The sequence below is a fragment of the Lontra canadensis genome, unplaced genomic scaffold (genome assembly GCF_010015895.1).
Source record: "Lontra canadensis isolate GAN:19392208 unplaced genomic scaffold, GSC_riverotter_1.0 scaffold8, whole genome shotgun sequence".
NCBI lineage: Eukaryota > Metazoa > Chordata > Mammalia > Carnivora > Mustelidae > Lontra > Lontra canadensis.
In genome coordinates, this window is record NW_022631002.1 from 35,332,347 (window position 1) to 35,357,532 (window position 25,186).

The following is a 25,186-nucleotide window of genomic DNA, read 5'->3' on the forward strand; positions in this document are numbered from 1 at the left end:
ATTCCGTGAATGCTATTGACTGAAAAATAAATCACTTTAGTGTCTCTTTCAAAGAGCGCTTACATTTTTTACATCTTTGCAAGTCTTAAAATGCTTCCTTCTGTCCTCTGACAAAGATGCAGTGTCTTCAAATCTCTAACCTAGAATTCTACGTCCTGCCTGTATTCCAGAGGCCAGTTGTTTTTAGGATGAGAAGTCTGATGTCATCCTGAGTCTAGTTCTTGGTATGTGATTTTTTTTTTTCTCTCTCTCTCAGGTTTTGGGGAGCTTTGTAATCTTCTCTTTATCCCTGTGTTCTAAAATTGCATAATGACTGCACTATTTTTTTGATAAATTCCCTCCCTCTTTCATTTCCCCTTCTGAAACTCCAGTGAACTAAATGTGGGGTTGGGTCCATTGTCTATCATCTCTTCTCTCCTCAGTAGGCATCACCATCTTTTAATTCTCCTTTTTGGGATATTATCTTAACTTTATTTTCTCATCTCCGTATTGGATTTAAAATTTTTAACCCACATACTTTTAATTTTCAAGACCTCTCTTTTATTCTATGCCTGTTCTTTCCCCATAACACCTTCTTTTTTAATGGGTGGGATAGCCTTTTGCACTTTCCCGTGGCAACTAAGGACAGGCTTTTTGAAACTTTCTGCTGTTTCTTCTGCTTCTTGTTTTCTGGGTTTTCTCCAGAGTTATGCTTCTGTTTTGGGAGACTCTCCTTTTCATCACGGGGGCTTTGTTTGACTACCTGGCGATCATTTCTTATCTGTGCATATTTCAGAATAAGGTACAAAAAACTGGGTGAGAGGTTGAAGCTTGTTGACTGGCTGGCCTGTTGAGGATGATCAGATGAGGGGATCCCAGCGATCGCCAATGCCAGCATATAGAACTGTTGTATTATGGACCATCGAATTTCTCCAGAAACAGACCTCTCTTCTCCAGGGAGAGTGGGGCCTCTCTTGGCTGTGACTATTCTGTGCAGAGGTGGAGAAGGGGAGTCACTGCTTTGGAATGGACTCCTTAGCCTTGCATTTCTGCTCCCCTCTTAGTCCACCTGGGGCCTCAGGGTCCACGGTGCCTCTGGGGTTGTACAGGGAAAGCCGGCTGTCACCAGAAAGGCCAGGGAAAAGTCTTGGGTTCGGTGCAGGCTGATCCCAGCCTATGGCAAACAGAGGTCAGTCCGTGTTTTTCTGGGAGTGCATCAGCTATCCTGTCTTCACCCAAGAAAGACGAAGTGTCATTGGATTTGCTACTCCGTACCCATCCAGCAGGACTGCCTCTTCTCTGGTCTGTGTTCACTTGGCTTGAGGGGTGGAATGCCTCCTCTTCTCTCCTCTCCTCTGGGCAGGCATCACTGCCCCCAAAAGAATTGCCCATGGTTCTTGCTGTGTCCTGTACCTCAGGGAGAGTTGGAGAGAAGCCATGCCTCAACCCTCACAGAACTCATTTCTCCTCTAAGCAGAGAAATGTAAGGGATTCAAAGCTGGTCCTCCTGGCTGCTCCTTTTCATCAAAGAAGCCTCAAGGATTTCACCTGTTGGCATATTCCGAACTTTTCCTCAGAAGGTCCCAGGGCTTACTTCTGGGAATTGTCAAGGTGTTCTGCCCTGTACTTTTTTGTTCTGGGAAACCCTAGCTGCAGTCTCCCCCTTCCACAAGTCTCCGGAAACTCAGTCCAGCCTCCTGCTCATCCGGGGCCCCCCTTAGCTCATTCTTTCCGTACGGTTGTATTGAATACCCCACACTTGCCAAGCATAGAACAGTGGCGAATGCAGCAGGCACATTTCTACAACACCAGCTGACTTGCAACCCCTTGTTGCTTCGGGGAGACCTGGGACAAATCTTTTTGTAATATAAATAATTAGCTTTCACTATAGATGTGTGTCTGGGATATTTGTTTTTCTTTGGGTTCAGCTGGACTTTCAAGATCTTGTGTCTAGACTTTATTAAGCCCAGGCTTGACTGGATGTAGGCTGCTCAGAAGGTCCCCACAGCAGCTGCCTGTGGTTCACGCTGGTGGAAACTCCCTTCTGGAAGCTGGTCTGTCTCTTTCAATTACCCCTACCTGCTGTAGGGCAGACGTTGAGCTGGTGTTAGACCCAGAGGTTTCTCTAGGCCGCCGCTTCCCAAAGAGTGATCCAGGGACCCCTAGTCCCACAGAGCGGTATGAGGAGATAGGTGGAGGGGAAGGAGGGATTCCCTGGTCAGGCGCTGGTTTCTTTCTTTGGCAGATGAGGTCCATGGAGGGGCATTGTGAATCCCCGAGGGGAGCTGGAGCACAGCGTTCCCCAAATTTCTTTTTCCAAGGAGAGTTTATTTATGTATTTGTTTTAAATCACATTGCTCTAAGAGACCAGGGTTCTTTTGAGAGTGCTCCAGGCCATTCTGCCACTGACACCCAGGACTGTGCCCCAGAAATGGGTCTGGATTTCTACATGGATGGCTGAGGGCAGCTATCCTGGCAATGCGACAGGTAGTGAGGGGCCGGTGGTCAAGCTGCACTTGTATAGCTGGCACCCCGTGCTTTCGAGTCCCCTGTAGCTTAAAATAGCAAAATGACCTAAGGGTGTTTTCAGATGTCAGATTTCCAGGTCAAAGTTTATTCTCATGATTGCTTTTATTCAGAAGGAGAAAACTCAGCAGGTCACTAAAGACACCTCCCTGCCCCCACACCACGGGGCCAGCATTGACAAAGCTGTGTTAGCCTCAGGAAGCCTTGTGCTCGGGTGACCTTGGACGAATTCCCTCTCCCTTAACTTTCTCTGTAGGAGGACCTGGAAGAAAATGGTGTCAGTCAATTGCTCCCCAGCAGCCTAGGGACTCTGTGGTGACTCCTGGTGCCCTACCTCAGTGTCAGCCTGAGCATCTCCTTTGTCTGCTTTATTTATCGATGCTTCTATAACAGTTCCATTTGAACCAAGGGTTTTGAAGCTAAAACATTTGGAAACTACAGGAAACACAGGCCCCCTTGCCCTCTAGGCTGCTACTATGTCTGTTTAAGCATAGAGAGATTGGGTGCCCCACACCTGCGTGTGTGGTCAGTGCTGGAGGAGCAGCGTAGGGGTGGGGTGGGGTGGGGGGTAGCAGGAGACCCCTGGCAGCTATGCTCCAGAGGGATCCGTGCGGAACATGACCTGAGGGATGGCACCTGGCGAGTAGCCTAAGCCATTTTCCCTCACTTCTATTTTTAGGTACAAGCAGCTAGTGACTGAGGGCCCCTTGTGGGGAGGAACCTGAAGGTACACCCCACAGGCAGCCCAAACACTTATTTGGGGCACCTGCAAAGTAGGGACACCAGAAATTTGATTTTAATTTGCAGAAGCATCAAAACTTTTATCATGGCAAAAATCAGAATGGCCTCACATTTATTTCTGTTTTTTTCTTTGTGAATTCAGTGTTTGGGGCAGGCGGGATACCGCGTGCGCCACAGAGCTTTGGACCTCTAAAGGTCTTACCCTGCCCTGGGATCCCTGAGGCCCCTTGTAAAGTCCAGCATTCTGGTTCATTACCTAAAGGACCCCCTTTCTTCTAACCTTTCATTTCAACTATCCAAACCCCTGCCTGCGTTGGGCAGATTCTTAAAATATTTGCCCATCAGCACCCTCTCAGAGAGGAATGTCAAATGCTGCCCTGATGTCAAAAGGGCCCCAAGGAGAAGCGCCTTGCCAGACCCAGCCCGTCACTCATGGCCACGGCAGAGCGGGAGATAAGCAAAGGCGAAGGCTCAGAGAGAGACTGGTTCCCTGGGCTCCCTGAACCACCCAGAGGATCTGTGTGGGTTGGCGCTGCAGGGCGAGACGGTTAGCTGTCAAGAACAATGAACTGCCAGGTACCACTGCCCAAGTAAAAGCCAGGAGTCTGAGGTTCTTCTGATTCCTCGCCCTTGTCAAGCCTGCATCAGGATGTCCGGAGCCTCTAAGGAGGGCCTGGAGACCCGAGGGCTGCCGGTGTCAGGCAAGGCCTCCTTAACCACCATGGACAAAAAGCTTAATGCGCTAAATGAGAAGGTGGACAAACTCTTGCATTTCCAAGAAGATGTCACGGAGAAACTGCAGTGTGTGTACCAGGGAATGGGCCACCTGGAGCAAGGCCTACACCGGCTGGAGACCTCTCAGATTCTGGGCCCGAGTGGGGCTGACCACACTCCTCCCGTTGACTCACAGGCTGGGTGGCCGGAGGTCCTGGAGCTGGTGAGGGCTGTGCGGCAGGAGGCTGCCCAGCATGGCGCCAGGCTTGAAGCCCTGTTCAGGATGGTAGTGGCTGTGGACAAGGCCATAGCTTTGGTGGGGGCCGTGTTCCAGAACTCGAAGGTGGTGGATTTCATCATGCAAGGGAGTGTCCCCTGGAGGAAAGGGAGCCTGGCTGATGGCCCTTTGGAGGTTGGTTCCTGCTTCCTTACCCCTGTACCCTTCTGGCTGAAAGGGAGACCCAGTGGTCCTGGTGGGGACGCTAGCCAGACGGCTAGGCTTAGAAGCACTAGGAACTGTTGTTCCCTTCCTGTGCCATCTGCATGACCTGTTGATGGGGAAGAGGAGAGACTGAACCTTAGTGGTCACAGGTAGATTTCCAGACAGGTCACTGACAGGCCGCTCTTCCTAGGGAAAGGAAGAAGCAGTGCCTCAGTGAGGTCTGCAGGGCCTTGGGCAGCTTCAGAGCAACTAGAAGTGGGGGTAAATGGGTCATTAGGGAGAGGAGGACAGTTAAGCTTATTGGATGTACTAGTGACTTCTTTTTGCTCCTTTCTGTTTTGTCACACCTAGAGTGAGAAACAGGTGGGAGCCAGTTTGCCCCAACAGAACCCCCCTTTTAGAACCCTCCCCTTCCTGTCCCCAACCTATGCTGGGTCCCAGAGTGGGCGGAGTGTGCAGCTGCTTGTTGGAAGATGAGTGTTGACAGTGACCTCTGGGGGACAAAGGCCATGAAGGAGCCGGAGCCTGGGGGTGGAGTGTGGCATTTCTGGGAGCGGCTGTTCCCTAGGATTGCATAATCAAACCCGCTGGCTAATGGAAGTTTGGCTGGGGGGTGTGTGTGTGTGTTTATGTGTGTGGTGTATGGAGGCAATACTGTTTGGGAGGGAACAGCTAAGAGTCAGCCACTTAGCAACCCTCAGACGGCCTGGAGCCACCATTTCAGATCCCTGTAGTTATCCACCAACCTCTGGAAAGAGATAAGATGGGGTCTATAGGAGGCTGTGCTTGACTCTGTGTCAGCTCCGAGGCTTTCACAGGAGCAAGGCTTCAGGAGAGTGCCTTCTTTCCTCATCCCCAGCCAGGCCAGAGCTCACCCTGCAGACCCCTTCCCTCACCCCTGCCCTATAGCCTTGGCCAAGGTATGCCCCTCCCCCATCCAGCTCCCCACTTTCTGCACCTCTCCTATGAGTCTTGCCTGCAGGGGAGATGTGACCTTCTGCTTTTTCACTGATAAGCAACCTGGACTTTATATTTATTTATTTATTTTTTTTAAAGGGGGAGAAGGTGAGGTGGGGGAGGGGCAGAGGGAGAGAGAGAATTTTTCTTTTTTAAAGATTTTATTTATTTATTTGACAGACAGAGATCACAATTAGGCAGAGAGGCAGGCAGAGAGGAGGAAGTAGGCTCCCTGCCAAGCAGAGACCCCGATGCGGGCTCCATCCCAGGACCCTGGGACCAAGACCCAAGCCGAAGGCAGAGGCTTTAACCCACTGAGCCACCCAGGCACCCCGAGAATTTTTTTTTTTTAAGATTTTATTTATTTATTTGACAGAGAGAGAGAGAGGTCACAAGTAAGCAGAGAGGCAAGCTGAGAGAGAGGAGGAAGTAGGCTCCCTGCTGAGCAGAGAGCCAGCTGGATGCAGGGGCTTGATTTCAGGACCCTGAGATGGTGACCTGGGCTGAAGGCAGAGGCTTAACCCAATGAGCCCCTGAGGCCCCTGAGAGAGAGAGAGAGAGAGAGAGAGAGAGATAGAGATAGAAATAATTTTAAGCAGGCTTCACACCCAGCTTGAACTCACAACCCTGAAATCATGACCTGGGCCAAAATCAAGAGTCAGACGCTTAACTGACTGAACCACCCAGGTGTCCCATCAACCTCAGCTTTAAAGAAAATTACTGTGATATGATTTATGCATGTGGTAAAAGACATTCATGGGGGGCGCCTGGGAGGCTCAAATGGCTAAGCAGTTAAGCGCCTGCCTCATGTATTATAAAGAGCATGTGTTCCTCCTACTCCAGCCCCCAGGCCCAAGGACCACCCTCCTCCCCATGCAGTTATAGGTGCCTGTTTCCCGCAGAACCTCCCAGACAGAGTCTATCTGTAAGCGCCACCTCTTGATTTTAACTCAAATATTAATCACCTTATTCTGGCCTTGATTTTTTGTTTAACTTAATGTATTTTGGGCACTATTTCATATGTACACATAGAAAGCTTCCTCGTTCTTAAAGTTGTAGTGTGCCCTAGTTAGGGGATGTGTCTTAATTTGTTAACCAGCCCCACATCATTGTTTGGTTATATTATTTGTCATTTTTAGCTAATATAAATAACGGTGCAGTCAGTATCCACAGAAGTGTGAGCTTATCTCTACCATATACTCCTAGAAGTGGCAGGGTGAAGCCAAAGGGTAAAGTTGTGTACATAAAGCCAAACTGACCTTCAAAGGAGTTATTTCAGTTTAGTCTCCTGTCGGTAGCATATGGGAGTGCTTGTTGCCTCCCGTTTTGCTAACAAAACATATTATCCAACTTTTTAATTCTTTGCCTCTGTGGTGATTGAAAACTGAGATCTTACTGAGCATGTGTTTTTTTTTTTAACACTTTGAAAATTTTTGCAAAATACGAATTTTTTATATGAAAATTTTCAAACATTTATAAAAATAGAGATTAGTATCATGAACCCTATAAATCCGTAACAGGAGGCCAATGTTATTGCATCTCTTCCCCACTGACTTCCGTCTCTCTAGACTATTTTGAAGCCAATCTGAGACATTGGATCATTCCCTCCACAAACATTAGCATTTATATCTAGAAGATAAGGCATCTTTTAAAAAATGTAATTACAATACCTTTATCATGACTAAAAAGTAAACAGTAATTTAATGTTACCAAAGAAGTCAGTGTTCGAATTTTCCTAATTGTCTTATGCTTTATTTTCCTTATAGTATTTTATTTGAATCAAGATTCAAATACGACAACTGATTAGATGCCTTCTAGTGCGAATTCTTTTTCTTTAATTCATAAAAAATTTAAAACTCTTCATTATGGAAAATATCAAACATAACAAGAAATGGAATGATATACCTTGTAGTTTTTTTTTTAAAGATTTTATTTATTCATTTGACAGAGATCACAAGTAGGCAGAGAGACAGGCAGAGACAGAGAGAGGAGGAAGCAGGCTCCCCACTGAGCAGAGAGCCCAATGCAGGGCTCCATCCCAGGACCCTGGGATCATGACGTGAGCCGAAGGCAGAGGCTTTAATCCACTGAGCCACCCAGGCGCCCCTACCTCATTATAGTTTTAATTTGTATTTCTTTTACTAGAAGTTTCAGCATCTTTTTTTTAAAATGTTTTGACTTTTTTTTAATGTATCTTTTTTAAAAATTTATTTTTAAATTTCTTTTCAGTGTTCCAGAATTCATTGTTTATGGAATTTTCAGCATCTTTCACAGATTTAAAACCTTTTGTATTTTTCTGTAGCACTGGGTGATGTGTGGAAGTGTTGAATCACTATATTGTTTTGTTTTGCTTTTTTATTTTTATTTTTCTAAAAGATTTTATTTATTTATTTGAGAGAGAGACAGAGAGAGGGAGCATGAGTGGAGGAGAGGGGCAGAGGGAGAGGGAGAAGCAGACTCTGTCCCAGGACCCTGGGATCATGACCCATAAGACAGACGCTTAACCAGCTGAGCCACCCAGGTACCCCTTGAATCATTATATTGTACACCTGAAACTAACATAACACTATATATATATTTTTTTTTAAGATTTTATTTATTTATTTGACACAGAGAGAGATCACAAGTAGGCAGAGAGGCAGGCAGAGAGAGAGGGGGAAGCAGGCTCCCCATTGAGCAGAGAGCCCGATGTGGGGCTCGATTCCAGGACCCTGAGATCATGACCTGGGCCGAAGGCAGAGGCTTAACCCACTGAGCCACCCAGGTGTCCCGTAACACTGTATAATAACTCTACTGGAATTTAAAAAATTTTAAGAAGTCAAAAAAAAAAAGAAAGAAAGAAAAAGAAAAAAAGAAAAGAAAATGGTGGCAGGAGTTTGTGAAGGTCCTCCTTGGGTTTTCTGAAGTGCCCAGTGGGATGTCATTTTGGTTGTAACAATGAATTAGATTATTACTAAAAGCTAGGTGCTCTCTCCTGAAGGACAGGGTCAGGCTCAGCCAGGCCTGGGCCCAAATCATAAGCAAGCTATTCAGAAGACACCAGTCCTCTAGAATGGTGTCGAGGGGCTCTTCTCCTTCCTCTTGAATGAGCCCTGAAGACATGACGCAGCTGTGTGCGTGTGTGTTTGCCTGTGTGTGTGTGTGTGTGTGTGTGTGTGTGTGTGTGTGCCCCTACCTACACCAAGAGCAGAGGGAGGGAGAGGACATGCTGAGCCCAACAAGGTCTGCCAAAGGACAGTTTGTTCGAGTCCCTCTCTACCGGGGTGAAACAGGAGGCGTCCCGTGATAATGCTTCCAGCTCCCCCAGCTCCGGGGGTGGCAGGACAGAGTCTGCAGAAAGAGGTCCAGGGAGCGGTCTCTGCTGAGTAAGGGGATCCGGGTCACATTGATGGCGCTGTGTTAATCACGATGACAACAGCTGGTGTTTATTTATTAAGTGCCTAGCACATGCCAGGTGCAAGGCTAGGTGTTCCCATGTGCTGTTACCCTCAAAAGGACAGAACTTGGTGTGCTGGAATCCCAAAGGGATGAGCAGGTAGTAGGATTGAGAGAAGTGGGTATAGCATAGGAAAACCAGTGGAACCAACCCTTCTCAGTGCTGGGGAGGCATTCCAAAGTTGTGAGGACTGGTGCCCCACTTAGCGGGAGCTGCTCCAGCCGATTTTTGCCATGAGCTTACATTGTCAGATCTTCAGATTTTTTTCAGGAAAATCTTAGAGAACTTAGAATTGTTTCTAATCAGTTTTATTAAGGCATAGTTTACATACAATAAATGGCACACACCACACAAAGTACGTGTGAGTACACAGTTCAACAAGTATATACACCACAATGAGAATAGAGAACAATCCTAAGCCCCAAAAGGGAACTTAGAATTTAAATGTAAAAGTCTCCTAGATTTAAAGTGTTGATAACAAATTTAAAAATTGAAAATGCTGTGTGGGCCAAACAAAATATGTCTCAAGCTCATTTTGGCTCCAGTTGGGGCATCTGTGGGTGAGGCCAGGGAAAGGGCCTTCAGGGGTGAGTGCCTTGACCAGACCTGCTGCTGTGATAAGGATCAGGAGGAGTCTTAGGGGCTATACCCAAGTCTTAAAACCTTTAGAAGCACCAGAGGGACCCAGCAAGGAGTCAGGTCCTATAAAAATATTTATATTTAGAAATACTGAATGTTCCTACCATTTCAGGAGTAAGAGCACTGGCCTGGTACAGAGCACTCAGTGTTAAAGGAAGAGCTGCTGAGAGCTTCTCTGGGCCTTACACATTTGATCTGTCCCTCAATTAGTTCACTCCTTGAAGACAGAGCACTCCCTGTCTCAGGCAGGACAAAATCCCTAGAGCTACCGAGCACTTACCATGCGCTGGGCACATTTGTCAGGACATGCCACAGATCAACTCCCCCAAACCTCTTACTAACTTTACGAAGCAGATAGTATTATTCTCCCCATTTCACATATGAGGAAAGGGAAGCTGAGGGGTGAAGATGGGGTTTAAACCCAGCAGGGTCTGGCTCTAGAGTCAAGAGAAGCTGTGCTTTCGGCCACACTACTGTATATCAAAGGGGTGACGGTAGGAGGCACCCAGCTCCCTGGCAGGAATTATTAATTGATGGGGGCACTCTTCCAACCCTCCTCCTTGCCCCTAGCCCCCTAAACAGGCATGGGTCAATCTGACTTTAGAATCCAAGCCAAGCCAGCTCTGTAATAGCCATGATTGTATGATCTGAATTGACACTTTAAATTGATCTTCCATCCCTGGTCTAAGTATTTTGACGTCCAATCCAATTAAGAAGCCGCATCAGGTCTTTCCCTTACTGGCAATGTAAGGACACATTAGAAAGAATTTGTGACTTTGTGTCTTTATCTCTAGAATGGCAGTAGCAATATCTATCCTCTGGTATTACCGTGAGACCAAGTGAAGTAATCTAAACACTTCTACCTTAAGCACATGGTAGGTGTTCAGCCAATGTCTGTGGCCTGAACAGTGATGTTGATGATGATGATGATTGTTCTTTCAGAACAAAGATCGAGTGGAAGAGAAAGGAGCAAAGCCAAAGCATGCGCTGAGCACCAGAGCTGTGCAAGCTGAGATCAGGAGGCCTTGGGAAGGTGAGTGGGGCCCTGTTTGCTGTGTTCCATGTTGCACACATAATGGTTTCAGAATAAAAATATATTTTTTATTTTTTCCTTTTTAAATTTATTTAATTAATTTTAAAATTTCCTTTATTTATTTTTCCTTTTTTTCATTTTTCTTTTATCCTATATATATATATTCCACTATATATTGCTGTTTTAAGTCACTTGGACTAGCTCTTTTTATTTATTATTTATTTATTTATTTATTTATTTGACAGAGAGAGATCACAAGTAGGCAGAGAGGCAGGCAGAGAGAGAGAGGAGGAAGCAGGCTCCCTGCAGAGCAGAGAGCCCGATGTGGGGCTCGATCCCAGGACCCTGGGATCATGACCTGAGCCGAAGGCAGAGGCTTTAACCCACTGAGCCACCCAGGCGCCCCTGGACTAGCTCTTTTCTGAGTAAGCTATTCCACCAACTTGAATCTCAGGTCTATTTCACTTTGCTTTACATCTTTGTGGATTGCTTTTATTCAAGTTTCATTTTCTTTTACAATTTTGGGTAATATTGACATGGTTCTGAAGTCAAATTGACAAAACAAGGGGTATTAAGAGAAGTCTGGCTTTTCTATTTTTTTTCCTCCCTTGCATATGGAACCATTCACAAAATTTTTTGTCTATCTTTGTGTGTCCTTAGGCCATGTTATCAGTGGTTATACACATGCACCTGCATATGTGCGTTCACGTGCACACGTGCGTGTGCACACACACACAAACACACACGCATCCTCCCTTCCTAGAGAAACAGAAGCACCCCAGACACACTTTTCTCCACCTGGCTCTTTTCCACTTACAGTATATCTTGAGATCAGTCCATGGCCACATCTGGAGATACTCGTGTCTATGGCTGTGCAGTGTCTGGGTGTTGGGCCGTGGTTTAGTCAACCAGCCTCCTACTCTTGGTCACTTGGGTTGTTTCCATTCTGCCTATTATAAACATGTTTCCCGGCATGGCCTTTGCATATCCTTTGCAGTACCTTTAGGCTGGACTCATCCATATAGAAATGCATTTTTATGCTGCTGATTTTCCTGTAGAGAGCCAGAAGACAAACCTGCCAGAGGGGACAGAGGAGAGGCTGACCCCCGTCAATGCTTCCGAGATAGGATCTGACCTCCTGACCCAAGCAGAGGCCCAACCAGAGCAGGAAGGAGTTCCTGGCCCAGCCCAGGTGCCCCCTGGCCTCCTGCCGATGCACACAGAGGCAGAAGCCAAATCTCCTGGAGCATTCGCTGAGAACCCTGGGACTGGCCTGGAATTGTCTGCAGCATCCAACAGGGTCAGTGAGGCCCCCACCAGCCAGGAAGCTTTACCCAGTACAGACCAAGGATCGTCATTCAGCAGGCCTGACCCGCAGCCCTCAGAGGCAGGCGTGAGGCTCACTCCAGGGCTGCCAGCCCAAGCCAAGGCAGCTCATGGTGGTGGAGAAACACCTGCCAGGTAAGGGGTGCTTCTCCATGCTGGGCAGGGAGGCAATTAACGGCAGCCCTTCAGCGGGAGCCCGACCAAGGGGCTAGCAGCTGGGATACAGTTCCCACTGTCTGCTACGCTGGCTAGCTTCTTGAGGGCAAGACAGGAGAAGGTGTAGGCACTGCTCTTGGGAATTTAGAGCACTCTTTCTCACCTGGTGCCCATTCGAATTGCCTGAAAGCAATTTTTAAAATACCAATGCCCAGAGAGTCTGATTTATTCAGTCTGGAGTACAGCTCACCTACCCTTCCTTCCTTCCTTCTCCCTTCTCTCCCTTCCTCCCTCTCTCTTTCTCTCTGTCTTTTTTTCTACAGGCTTCTTGGGTGATTCCTATATAGAGCAGGGCTGAGAACCACCAGCTCTCAGAGCAGTTATAATAGCTACAAGCTAGGGCTCACGGCACAATCCTAGGAGCTGGCATTGGCCACATGTTTCACAGACATCATCTTGCTGTATTCTCACAACATCCCAGGAGGAAAGTGTGGAAATGAGGAAAATGGGCTGAGAGCACCCAGGCCATACAGCTAGGGATTCACAAAGTTGAAATCTGAATCCAGGTTTCTGGACTCCAGAATCTGTTCCCAACCACTGTACCACCCTGCCTCCTCAGGTCAGCATTTAATTAGGTCCCAAATATTAAGTTGGGGAGAGAAGGATGGGGATTCATAGGGAGGCTGGTATAGGCTGAGTCCATCCAGTAGGGCTTTCAAGACGATTATACCTGGGGTCGTGAAGGTGGGATTGTGCCCTCGGAACACAGCCTCTGGACCAGCGCTCGGCCCTCAGGAGACACAGGGCAGGATAATGAAGAGCCAGAGGCTGCTGTCTGCCAAGCTCTCTCTAGTCCTATGTTCCCCAGCCCTGTGGAACAGTGCATTGGGCCCCCAGGGCCGTCCACGGAAGCCCATGTGCTTCCCTGTCTTAAGAGGGTCTGGTGCCCTCCTGCACCTGCCCTGGGTTGTCCTTATCTGTAACACAGCCCCATCCCTGCTCTAGGCCTGCTGCAGGGAGGGGAGCTGATGTCTGTGTGCTAGGGCGACTGTCAGAAAAGCCCCGATCATTTGTCTGCCTTTGTTCTGCAAGGAAATGAGAGCCTCTGGGAGAGCTTAACCAACTAAAAGGAGGGATTCCTGGTAGGCTTCCCTGGATCCTGGTCAGGGCTGTAAACACGGAATCTAGGGATAGGGGTGGACTTTCCATGAACTTGTTAGGGGCCCCCAAAAGATTCTGCACGAGGGGAAAGTTCTCTATGTTAGTTTTTAGCCGTTCTCTGAATTTCAGGCGCACTAGACCTGCCACCGGGCTCAGGAAGTGGAGAGATCACTACCTGCCTGTCCTCAGCTAGCACATGAGTATATTTTGAGAAGATGAGTTTAAAGTCAAGCATCCACTCTGATGGGCCGTGTCTGCCCGTGTCGAGGCTGCTAAGGCCCTAGCAGCAGGTGGAGGAGCACAGTGCTGGAAGTGGTCAGCAGCACCTGCCCCGGGTGCACCGTGCAGCAGCAGGACGGAAAGCCTTGGGCACTCGACGGCTTGGGAATGCGTGGCCGTGCGTTGAGGTTATCCCATGCCCTGCTTGGTGTGAAGACCAAGTGGGACAGCAGTGACTCTTGGCTTTATCAGCCGGTCACCTGACCACCTGGATACTCTTCCAGCAACCGGCTTCCTGAAGTTCCCATGGCCCTCAGCAGAGAGGAGGCCCGAGCCAGGCTTGGATGCCACCCTTCGCACCTACCCTGTCATCACCAACCCGCACTCACTCCTCCCAAGCGGTGCAGGGTGGCAGGGTGTGTGGCTTCGGCTGCCTCCTGCCCAGGGCTGGCTGTAGACAGGCTTGCACCGAATCAGGTGCATCCAGGAATAGGTGCTGCTTTCAGAGGACTGGCTGCAGCTCAGGGAGGGGGCCGGGCCTTCAACGGCTGGGCAAAAGCCTCACTTTTTTTTTTTTGGTCATCATGGTGAAAAAACACATAAAATAACACTTACCAACTGAACCATTTGCAAGTGTACAGCGAAGGAGGGTTGAGTATCTTTCATCTTGCAAATCTGAAACTCTGTAACCATCAAACAACTCCCATGTTGCCCATCCCCCAGATCTGGCCACCACCACTGCACTTTCTGCCTCTGAATTTGACTACTGTAGGTACTGCATATAAGTGGAATTGTACAAATGGACTCAGGATTTTTCTTTCTTTTCTTTTCTTTCTTTCTTTCTTTCTTTTTTTTTTTTTTTTTTTGTTTGGTTTTTTTCACTTAGCATAATTTCCTTGAGGTTCACCCAGGTGGGAGCATGTAACAGGATTTCCTTCCTCTTTAGGGCTGAATAATGTTTCATTGTATGAATATTATACATTTTGCTTATCCATTCATCCCTCGATGGACACATGGGCGCTTCCACATTTGGTTGTTGTAAACAATGCTGCTATGAACACAGGTGTACAAGTTATCTCTTTGAGACTCTGTTATAAATTCTTCTAGATACTTTTTTTAAGAAGTGAAATTGCTGAGTCATAAGGTAGTCCTATTTTTAAATTTTTGAGGAACCATCAGCGGGTTTTACATAGCAGCTGCACCGTCTTGAGCCTCATTTGGGGACCCCTGGGGCTTTCCCCCACTTCGTGGCCTCTCAGCACTCCTGTGAGGTATCAACATCTCTGTTTGACAGAAGAGGGAGCTGATGCTGGCTTTGTCCAAGGTTGTCCAGCAACATGGTCCAGAGCTAAGACCAGAGAGGAGGCTGCTGGGCTTCCTTGTGAGACTCAGTCCATGCCAGACACTCACCTCCACCTCAATACACATAGACCCCAGCAGTGGGGTTGTAAAGAGCAGTCACAGCAGGGGCAACTCTGAGAGGGAGTGTTAAACCCTTGGGGGTAATGGTTCCCAGGGTCAGGTCCTTTCCTCTGAACGCCATTAGGGCTCAGAAGGCCTTCCTGACCTCTAGCTGGGGTCCCAAACCCAATGTCACAACGTCTGGGTAATGAAAATGGATGTGAAGTGAGCCCAGTGGGCGTTGCCAGGGTACAGCAGGGTCTGTCAGGAAGGGGAGCTGCTTCTTGGCTATGCAGACATGCCCAACACAGCCAGACCTATTTGTTCAAGAGAAACGAGAAGTCTAGTCTCTACGATGAGTTGCTGATTTTTTAAAAAAAGATTTTATTTATTTATTTATCTGGGAGGGAGAGAGAGGGAGAGAGAGAGAGAGAGAGTGGGGGAGGGGCAGAGGAAGAGGCAGAGTGTTTTTTTTTTAATTTTTAAATTTTTTTTATTAACATATAATGTATTATTAGTGGGTACAGTTCTGTGAATCGCCAGGTTTACACACTTCATAGCACATACCTTCCCCAATGTCCATAACCCTCTCCCTACTGCCCTCCCCGCCAGCAGCCCTCAGTTTGTTTTGTGACATTAAGAGTCTCTTATGGTTTGTCTCCCTCCCGATCCCATCTTGTTTCATTTATTCTTTTCCTACCCCCCAAACCTCCCACGTTGCCTCTCAACTTCCTCATATCAGGGAGATCATATGATAATTGTCTTTCTCTGATTGACTTATTTCGCTAAGCATAATATCCTCTAGTTGCATCCATGTTGTCACAAATGGCAAGATTTCATTTCTTTTGATGGCTGCATAGTATTCCATTGTGTATATATACACCACATCTTCTTTTTCCATTCATCTGTTGATGGACATCAAGGTTCTTTCCATAGTTTGGCTATTGTGGACATTGCTGCTATAAACATTCGGGCTCACGTGCCCCTTCGGATCACTTCATTTGTATCTTTAGGGTAAAGACCTAGTAGTACAATTGCTGGGTCATAGGGTAGCTCTATTTTCAATTTTTTGAGGCACCTCCATGCTGTTTTCCAGAGTGGTTGCACCAGCTTGCATTCCCACCAACAGTGTAGGAGGGTTCCCCTTTCTCCGCATCCTCGCCAGCATCTGTCATTTCCTGACTTGTTAATTTTAGCCATTCTGACTGGTGTGAGGTGGTATCTCATTGTGGTTTTGATTTGTATTTCCCTGATGCCCAGTGATGTGGAGCATTTTTTCATGTGTCTGTTGGCCATCTAGATGTCCTCTTTGCAGAAATGTCTGTTCACGTCCTCTGCCCATTTCTTGATTGGGTTATTTGTTCTTTGGGTGTTGAGTTTGCTAAGTTCTTTATAGATTTTGGATACTAGCCCTTTATCTGATATGTCATTTGCAAATATCTTCTCCCATTCTGTCAGTTGTCTTTTGGTTTTGTTAACTGTTTCCTTTTCCGTGCAAAAGCTTTTGATCTTGATGAAGTCCCAATAGTTCATTTTTGCCCTTGCTTCCCTTGCCTTTGGCGATGTTCCTAGGAAGAAGTTACTGTGGTTGAGGTTGAAGAGGTGAGGCAGAGTGTTGTAAGCAGACTCCCCACTGACTGGGGAAACCTCACACAGGCCTTGATCCCACAACCCTGAGATAATGACCTGAGTTAAAATCAAGTGTTGGATGTTTAACAACTGAGCCACCCGGGGCCCCCGCCGCTCTTGCCTGATTTTAATAAAATATGTCTGACCTGGGGTTTCCCGTGGGATAGTTGGCTTGGTTCACCCTTTCTTCACTTAACTGAAAGGGAGATTGAGGCCTAGAGAGGGGAGCCCAGGTATCCTGCCTCCAGGCCCCAGTCCTCCTGGGGCCAAAGCAGGTTTCTAAGGCATTCATAGACATCTGGTGCCCACCAGCGTCCATCACAGGTTACTTCAGCCTTCCTTGGCCGCTTATCCCCTGGAATCCTGAGAGCAGAGAGTACCATCTCACTGAATCCAGCCTCTCCCTGGTGTCCTGTCTGGGCAGAGGTAGTCAGGTATTGGGGTCTGCTGGTTCTAACCCAGCCTACCTTACTATTATAATTAATGCAAGGACCCTTTTTCCGGATGAGAAACTGAGGCCAATAAGTCATGATCATTGAGTGGCAACAGCAGGCATCTGAACCCAGGTCAGGGGTGACTCGAAAGTCCTTGCTTTTAAGGCCGTGTTTTTTCTCTGCCCCAGGATCTCCATCCATGTACAGGAGACAGATAACCCTGGGGAGATGCTTGTGACACGAGGGGACAGCCTCAGACCCATGCCCTCTGTGGAGGCTCCCACAGCTGCCCATCCAGGTGAGCAGGACCCATCTGGGCCCACGCCCCAGACCCCTGCAACCAAGTCAGAAGAACAGATCTCGAAAGGAGCCAGCAAGATTTCCCCACTGCGGAAACGGAGCATCCATGAGGGAGTAAAGACAGAGGAGAAGCAGGGGCCTGGGGCTGAGTCCACCACAGGACCAAGTGGGGCCAGGAGGGACAAAGGAAGTGATGCTGGAGCCACAGGCTGGCAGCAGGACAAAGGCATGGGAGCAGGAAATCCTGAGCCCGGGAAGGACTGCACAGCCAGGGGTGCAGGCAAAGCTGAAGCAGGAAGGAGGACGCCCCTTGGAGCTGAAGCTGGGAGTGTGGTTCTAGGTAAGTGAACCCATTGCTGGGTGCCCCAAGGTGAGTGAGTTTGGGGGCCTACTCCTAGGGTGCCTTCCTGCAGCTTCCAGGGAGGTCTGGGAGAGTCCAAGACTTGGAACAGCCTACCAGTACCTGCTGGGGCTGGAGAATAAGGCCTGAAGATGCAGTGGGCTGAGTTTGGGGTGACTATAACAGTAGGGGAGGAAGGAACCCATGTGGATTTCTCAAAGCCACCAGCCTGACTGAATTCTCCACCATGGGTGGCATTCTGGATTGAGCCAGAGAAGGCTCCTGCTAAAAAAAACATCTATTAACTGATGTCAATATTTGCCACCGTACCCAGTGAGTGAGTTCTTGTCCTGGGGTACAGAAGGGTGTGCTGGGGCTGCTGACCTGCTTTCTGTCCCAGTAGTGGTGGGAGGGATCCTTGTGCTCTTGTGACCCAAGCGTCCTCAACTCCTCCAGCCCTTAGGGCCACACTCTCCTTGGTCGGAGCCCTCATCCCATGTGGTGGCCAGAAGGCTGATTTCCTGCCCTGGGATTTCAGGAAGTCCCCAAGGAAGGGCTGTGTGTTCTGCAGGTCATCCTGGGGCCCCTTGCCACTTCTGGGCTCTGCAGTTGCCCTGTCATAGTGACATCTCCAGCTGCTTCCTCTCCACCTGTATGACTCGGTCCAAGTGTGGACAAAGGCCTCCTTTCATTCCTAAAACACCACTGAAACCAGACGGAGACTCCAGAGTCCTTTCTGGGGCTTGGGGTGGTGATAAAGCCAACGTGAACTTAGGTTCTCTGTGTACCAAGCCACGTGCCTTTGTGCCGGTGTTTCCCCTCATGGGCTGGTGGAAGGGGGATAAATGGAAACACAGGGGAGGTCAAGGAACATGCTCAGGGCCATGGAGACAGTGCTGCCCTGTCTGGCTCCAGAACCTGTGTGCAAACCTTGTGGCTCTACAGCCCCTCAGAACAGAAGGCCCATAGTGCACAGCAAAGGAAACTTCAAGCCAAATTCTAGATTTGGAATCTCTGTGGCACACACTCAGCATCCAGGCTCTCTCAGCCTTTCTAGGTCCCAGGAAAACAGCAGCAGCAGGAGCAACAGCCCATACTTGTTACCTTTGTGATCCGGGGCTCAGGGCTTGCTTTTGCAGATACAAAAAGGAAGGAGCAATATTCTCTCGAGGCAAATTCAAGCTTCTACTTTGGGGAGCAAAAACTGCTCTTATTAAGATGAACTAAGAGCAAATAGCCATGTTTTCACGGCAGGGGGTATATGGTTTCAGAGCAGGAGAGTTGTAGGTGGAACACTCTGAGTGAACCATAACAAGCCCAGAGAAACCTAACGCAAGCTGCTGACTGCCCGCCATGGAGTCGCCCAATCCTTAATATGCAAACCAGCTCAAGTCATTGTGTTTGGTGTTCTGTTTTAGTCCTTTACTCTATTTCAGGCAACATTTCTAGGTTCATACTACCTCTGAAGTGCAAGATTTTTCCCAAAAACTTAGACTGTTTTTATTTTTCCAAATGCTGGTGTCCTCGGTTTCCCCTCCAGGCCCACTGTCCACTTCCAGCCTGTTGGGTCCATGGTCAAAGGAACGAGACTGATACAAAGCGAAGGTCAAGCAAAGCTTTATTTTGCGCCAAGCATCGAGAATCAAACCGACTGGTCAGGGCCGTCTCTTACAAAGAGGCGACCCTTCCCCGCCTCACAGACTAGCTTTTATAGAGCAAAGGCCATGTGGTTGAGCCTGGCTACACACAGGTGACCAATGAGATTACAATTTACCCTAGCCTATCACCTTGGTCAGAATTGGTGCCCAAAAGGCGGGGCCCACTCTCCCTGGTAGCTAGGGAGACAGTATGCGCCCCCACTGATTGGATGTCTCCACCTGGCCTGACCTGCCCTTGTATCTGGGCTTTGCAAGTAGGTTCCTCTGGGAGGGGGAGGGTCGATCTAAGTTTACTGCATAAACAACAAAATGGCTCCCTCTGGCTAAGTAGGCCCTTACATTCACCCCTTTTCTTTGGAGATTAGTCAAGTCTTTGACTTTTCAGCCAGTTCTATGTTCTGTTGTAAGGGGTTATATTGAGCATGTAAGACTAACCATTTACAAATGACATTAGGGCATTTATAATGCAGGGGCCAAAAAGTAATGTTAGGGTTTCATTAGGTTAAAGCACGGTCGGGTGATGAGTTAGTCATTCACCGCTTTGTATAACCTTTTCCATTTTTCCTAATTCCGTTCATCTAATTTCCCACCTATACTTTACAAAAACAGGTAACATAGGAGCAACAATACACAAACAGGTAACAATAGGAGCAACAATAAACTCATAGTCTTTTGAGTCTTAGCTTTAGTCCACGGTCAGCGGGGTCCATCGTCTGGGGCTTCCATCTCTGGGGGGCATCCTCATCCTCGGCTCTTTTGACTTACACAGCCACCTCCCCCAAAGCTGACCCGCCATGGGCTACCTCGTGGGCTGTTCGCCCTGTGAGGAGATCAGAGGGCGCCGGGGGAGGGAGGGAGGGAGGGAGCGTGTTTGTTTCTCCAGCTGCCTCCCTGTCACACCACCCTGGTGGGGGTCTGCAGCCTGTGCCTTCAAATACAGTTCCATCATTAAATTCTGCTTGATCACCCTGTTCAAGGGTGCCTTCCGTTTCCTGCTGGCTGCACCGATCCACCCTGGATCCCCTCTCAACGTCAGTGAACAGACTGGGTAGAACTTCTCCACCTTGCAAAGAGCACCACTGTAGGTGATGGGAGATTTGGGTTTGACTCCCATCTGTCACTGACTCACTGTGTGCCGTGGGGCCAGTCACCTCACCTCTCTGAAATTCAGCTAGCTCCTCTGCCATATAGGTGACTCCAGTGAGGTGATCCTTGAGAAGGGCGAGGGGCTTGTCACTTGACGCAAGCGGGTGGCTGAGTGGGGCAGGCTGCACTTAGAGGCTCACATCCTATTGTCTCCCAAACAGATGACAGCCCAGCCCCACCGGCCCCCTTTGAACACCGGGTGGTGAGTGTCAAGGAGACCTCGACCTCGGCAGGTTACACAGTGTGTCAGCATGATGTCTTGGGAGGGTAGGTGGGCTTCTGCCTTGATGAGGGGCAGGAACAGGAGGGGTGGGGGCAGAGACACTTGGACACCTGAGCTGGCATGCTGCTGGATGCTTCTCAGGAGGGGGTTGGTCAAGAGCCAAGGCCCGGGGTGGGATAGAGCACAGAGCATGCTAGTGACTGGCTAGCCTACAGAGAGTGGGTGAGTGCAGGGGAGCCCACATGGTATATGGGCATGGGTGGGAGCCATATGCTGGAGGTGGTAGGGCGGTCTGGGTGGTGTGGAGTGAGGGGAGTAGTTCCCTGGGGTATGGCATAGACCACTTACAATAGGGTGAAGAAGATCTTCTCTAGGCTTGAGGATAACCCATATGGTGTAAGGGTGATGGTTAAAGTGCCTCTGGGGTACAGGGTGATCCCCATGGTGTTTATGAACAAAGGGCAGGACCAGAAAGCCAGGGATACAGGATGGCTCACCTTGGGCTCTCAGCCTGCCTTACCATCATGTCTCTGCAGGGGCCGGTTTGGCCAGGTCCACAGGTGCACAGAGAAGTCCACAGGGCTCTCGCTGGCAGCCAAGATCATCAAAGTGAAGAGTGCCAAGGACCGGGTGAGGCATCTGCCCTGGGCCAGCTAGTACCTTGGGCCATGTTCGGGGCTCCTATACTTCCTTCTTGGCTCCCTGGCCCCATGCTTCCCCAGACCCCTGAATGCTGATCAGGAACCCTGTCAACTTCCCTGTCTCTTTTCCATGATTCCCACACTCTGCTCAGCACATCACCTCATACCCTGGGCAGCAGGGTCCCTCTGGACTTCCAAGCTTCCTTCTTGGGTCTCAGGTTCCTTATCTATGGAGTGGGGGACTGAAGTAAAGTCCCTTCTGTTCTAAGAACTGGTTTCGGTCATGAGTTGGAGACCTGATGTGAGAGGAGAAAAGGAGGAGGTGGGCATGCATGTGTCCTGGGAGGCACAGCTGGCTCATCTTTCTGACCCATTTCTTGGAAACTCCTCTCCTGTCTGACTCTGCAAGGACGATGTGAAGAATGAGGTCAACATCATGAACCAGCTCAGCCATGTGAACTTGATCCAGCTCTATGATGCCTTTGAGAGCAAGAACAGCTGTACACTTGTCATGGAGTAGTGAGTATCTTGGGAGGTGGAGTAGTGACTTCTCTGTGGGCCAGGACTCAGGACTGGGGCTTGGAGCCATAGTTCTAGGCAAAACTCTCCCTTCCTCTTCCCCTTGCCCTCTCTGGGTTGTCTAGGGAATATCATCACCTCCAATATGGAGCATGGAGGACAAAGCCATTTGCTGTAAACCAGCAGTAAACCTGACTCACTCGCTCAGATATATGTCAGTTTGGCCTACAGTTTTCAGTAATTTTGATTTAGGTGTTAACAATTGGAAATTGGGAAATTTCACATTGAAACCCGGATATCTTGTTTTTTCTTAAAAATGTGAAAGATCTAGTAATGCTAGACCTGTGTTTCCAGCTAGAAATGGTGTGCTAGAGCTCCTAATGGCTGACCTTTGTAGACAGGGCAACCAGTGTCTCATTTGCCACAGCACCCCCCCATTCCCAACTACCCCTGAAGCTGAGGCCAGGGGCTCAGAGGCCATTTATTTTTGTGCTTGTGTTTCTATTTTCCTTCTGGTAAGGTTTGTCATGTCATGTCTCTACCATGAGTGAAAAAACAAAGATAGACTAAGGGGCTGTATTTTATGAAAACTTTTGACTCAGATCTGGTCTTTTTTGCTCATTTTGGGTTCTTGCCATGTAAGTACTAATTGGCTCCTGTAGGCAAATGAGTTTATTACCTTGACCTAGGGTATCCAGAGTGAGCCTGGATTATCAACACTGAAGACAATTCCCAGTCTTCCTTTTGGCCCATCAATTCCTTTTTACCTCCTGCCCTCTGAGCTGGGAATAGGCCTAGAACAAAGATCTCCATGAAATCCAAGATGGCAGTGGCCTCAGGCTTATCTGGGTTGGCCTCTTTTGACTCTTGGTGATAAGAGTGGACAAGTCCTCTGAGAGCTTTCCTTAGGCCAGTGCTTGCCTCTCTCTTTGTCCTGGCAGTGTGGATGGGGGTGAACTCTTTGACCGGATCACAGAGGAGAAGTACCAGCTGACCGAACTGGATGTGATCTTGTTCACCAAGCAGATCTGCGAGGGGGTGCATTACCTCCATCAACACTACATCCTGCACCTGGACCTCAAGGTCAGGCTCCACCTGGGCTTGTGGTGGTGGTGGTGGTGCAGGGGGGACAGGGTTCCTGCTCTTCTTTGGCAGAACAGCAAAAAACAATCTTGAGAAAGAAGAGCAAAGTTGAAGGATGCACATTTCTCAATTTCAAAATTTACAGCTAAGCTACAGCAACAAAAACAGTGGGTTATGTGTATGAGGATGAATAGATAGCTCAATTGTATACAACTGAGAGTCCAGAACCAAAACTTTATATTTGTGGCCAATTGATTTTTTGATAACTGTGCCCTGACGATTCAATGAGGAAAGGATAATCTTTTCAATGGACACCATGCTTGTACCCACATGCAAAATAATACACTCATACTCTACACAAAAAAATGGATTGTGACTTAAATGTAAGACCTAAAATTATAAAATCGTTAGAAGAAAACGTAGGAGTAAATCTTTGTGACCTTGTATTATTAGGCAGTGATTTTTTAGAAATGACTCAAAAGCAAAAGCTAGAAAAGAAAAATGGATAAATTAGACTTAATCAAAATTAAAAACTTTTGTTCTTCAAGGGATATCATCATGAAAGTGAAATGACAGCCCACAGAATGGGAGAAATATTTCCAAACAATATCTCCGATAAGGGACTTTTATCTATAATATGTAAAGAAATCTTACAACTCAGTAATTGAAAGACAAATTTTAGGATGGGCAAAGGATTTAAATAGACATTTATCCAATAAAGATATACAAATGGACAATAAGTACGTGAAAAAATTCACAACATCATTAGTCATTAGAGAAATACAAATCAAAAGTACAGTGAGATACTGTTTCACACCCATTAGACTAAGCTAAAATAAAAAATAAAACTGACAGACAATAAGAAGTGTTGGTTATGATGTGGAGAAATTGGAACTCTCATACTTTTTTTTTTTTTTTAAAGATTTTATTTACTTATTTGAGAGAAAGAGAGAATGAGAGAGAAAGACCATGAGAGGTGAGAGGTCAGAGGGAGAAGCAGACTCCCTGCCAAGGAGGGAGCCCAATGTGAGACTTGATCCTGGAACTCCAGGATCATGACCTGAGCCGAAGGTAGTTGCTTAACCAACTGAGCCACTCAGGCGCCCTGGAACTCTCATACATTGTTTGTGAGATTGTAAAGTTGTGCATCTACTTTAGAAAACAGTTTGGCAGTTCCTAAAATGTTAAATGTAGAGTTACCACATGACCTGGTAATTTTACCTCCAGATATGTGCTCACGAATATAAAAAACATAAGTCGACACCAAAACTTGCACATAAATGTTCTCAGCAGCATTATGCATAAAAGCCCCAAAGTGAAAACAACCTGAATATTCTCTAGCAGATGAACAGATAAACAAATATGGTATATCCATACAATGGAATGTTATTCAGCTCTGAAAAGGAATAAGGGAGGTACTGATACATACTACAATATGGATGAACTTGAAGGACACTGTGCTAAATGAGAGAAGCCAGGTGCAAAAAGGTTGGGTTTGTATGATTCCTTTATATGAAATGTTCAGAACAGGCAAATCCAAAGAGACAGAAAATAGGTTAGGAGTTATAAGATTTAGGGGTGGGAGAGAATGGAGAGTGACTGCAGATGGGTATGAGTTGTGTTCTTTTGGAAGAGAGAAAAATGTTCTAAAATAAGATAGTGATAATCATTACATAACTCTCTGAATACATTAAAACCCTTAGAATCACACACTTTAAAATGATGAATTTTATGATATCATTATTATTTATATTATTATTTATATTTCAGTAATGCTGTTATAAAAATTAAGTTCACTTATTTCTTTTTACCTATTTATTGTGGTTACTAGAAAATTTTGTAAATTATATATGTAGTTCACACATTATGGTTCTATCAGGCAGTGTTGTTCTAGACTTTATAAAGAAGACATGGAGACTTTAAATTACCATTCTCCTGCTCCTATCTGAGAACTTGTATGACTTCATCGTACCATAAATAACAATAAAACCTTCTCTTGGGTGAAATAGTACCTGGCATTTGCTTTGAAAGCCGTATGGTGTTTTCATCCATGTTATGTGATTTGATTCTCATACCTTCCCAGGAGGAAGGCAGGAAGTGGTTATCATTCCCATTGTATAGACGGAGACACTGAGGTTTCAGGAATGAGAAGGGACTCACCTAGGGACACAGACCTAGATAATAGACCCTAGACCTCATGTACTAGGCCTTGGGTTTCCAGGGCTGTTCTACCATAAACCCTCCACATGCACCCACCCCCACCTGATCCAAATTTGTTTTGCACAAGCAGCAAGTATCATTCCATGCTCCCTCTAGGCCTCAGAGCTGATCTGAAGAACTTGAGAGGAGAGGCCTGTCAAGACCACCACCTCCATCCCATGGGTCACAGCTATCACCACAAAATGGGAGATGGACGTTGAGCAGCTCTGATCTCCTTGAACAGACTACTGAAGCTTTGGACCCATCCCTGAGATTCTGTGATG

At 47.4% G+C, this 25,186-nt stretch overlaps 1 protein-coding gene across 1 annotated transcript in view; it reads left to right on the forward strand.

The window, feature by feature from the left end:
• The first annotated feature begins 3,407 nt into the window (after positions 1–3,407).
• MYLK3 (myosin light chain kinase 3) overlaps positions 3,408–25,186 on the forward strand; it is a 34,885-nt gene continuing 13,106 nt past the window's right edge. Inside the window, exons 1-8 of the mRNA XM_032854578.1 lie at positions 3,408–4,372; positions 10,377–10,467; positions 11,526–11,928; positions 16,982–17,433; positions 20,399–20,504; positions 20,997–21,090; positions 21,511–21,620; positions 22,562–22,703. Of these exons, the coding sequence (XP_032710469.1) occupies positions 3,896–4,372; positions 10,377–10,467; positions 11,526–11,928; positions 16,982–17,433; positions 20,399–20,504; positions 20,997–21,090; positions 21,511–21,620; positions 22,562–22,703 (1,875 nt within the window). The 5' untranslated portion in view covers positions 3,408–3,895. The remainder of the gene's footprint in view (positions 4,373–10,376; positions 10,468–11,525; positions 11,929–16,981; positions 17,434–20,398; positions 20,505–20,996; positions 21,091–21,510; positions 21,621–22,561; positions 22,704–25,186) is intronic.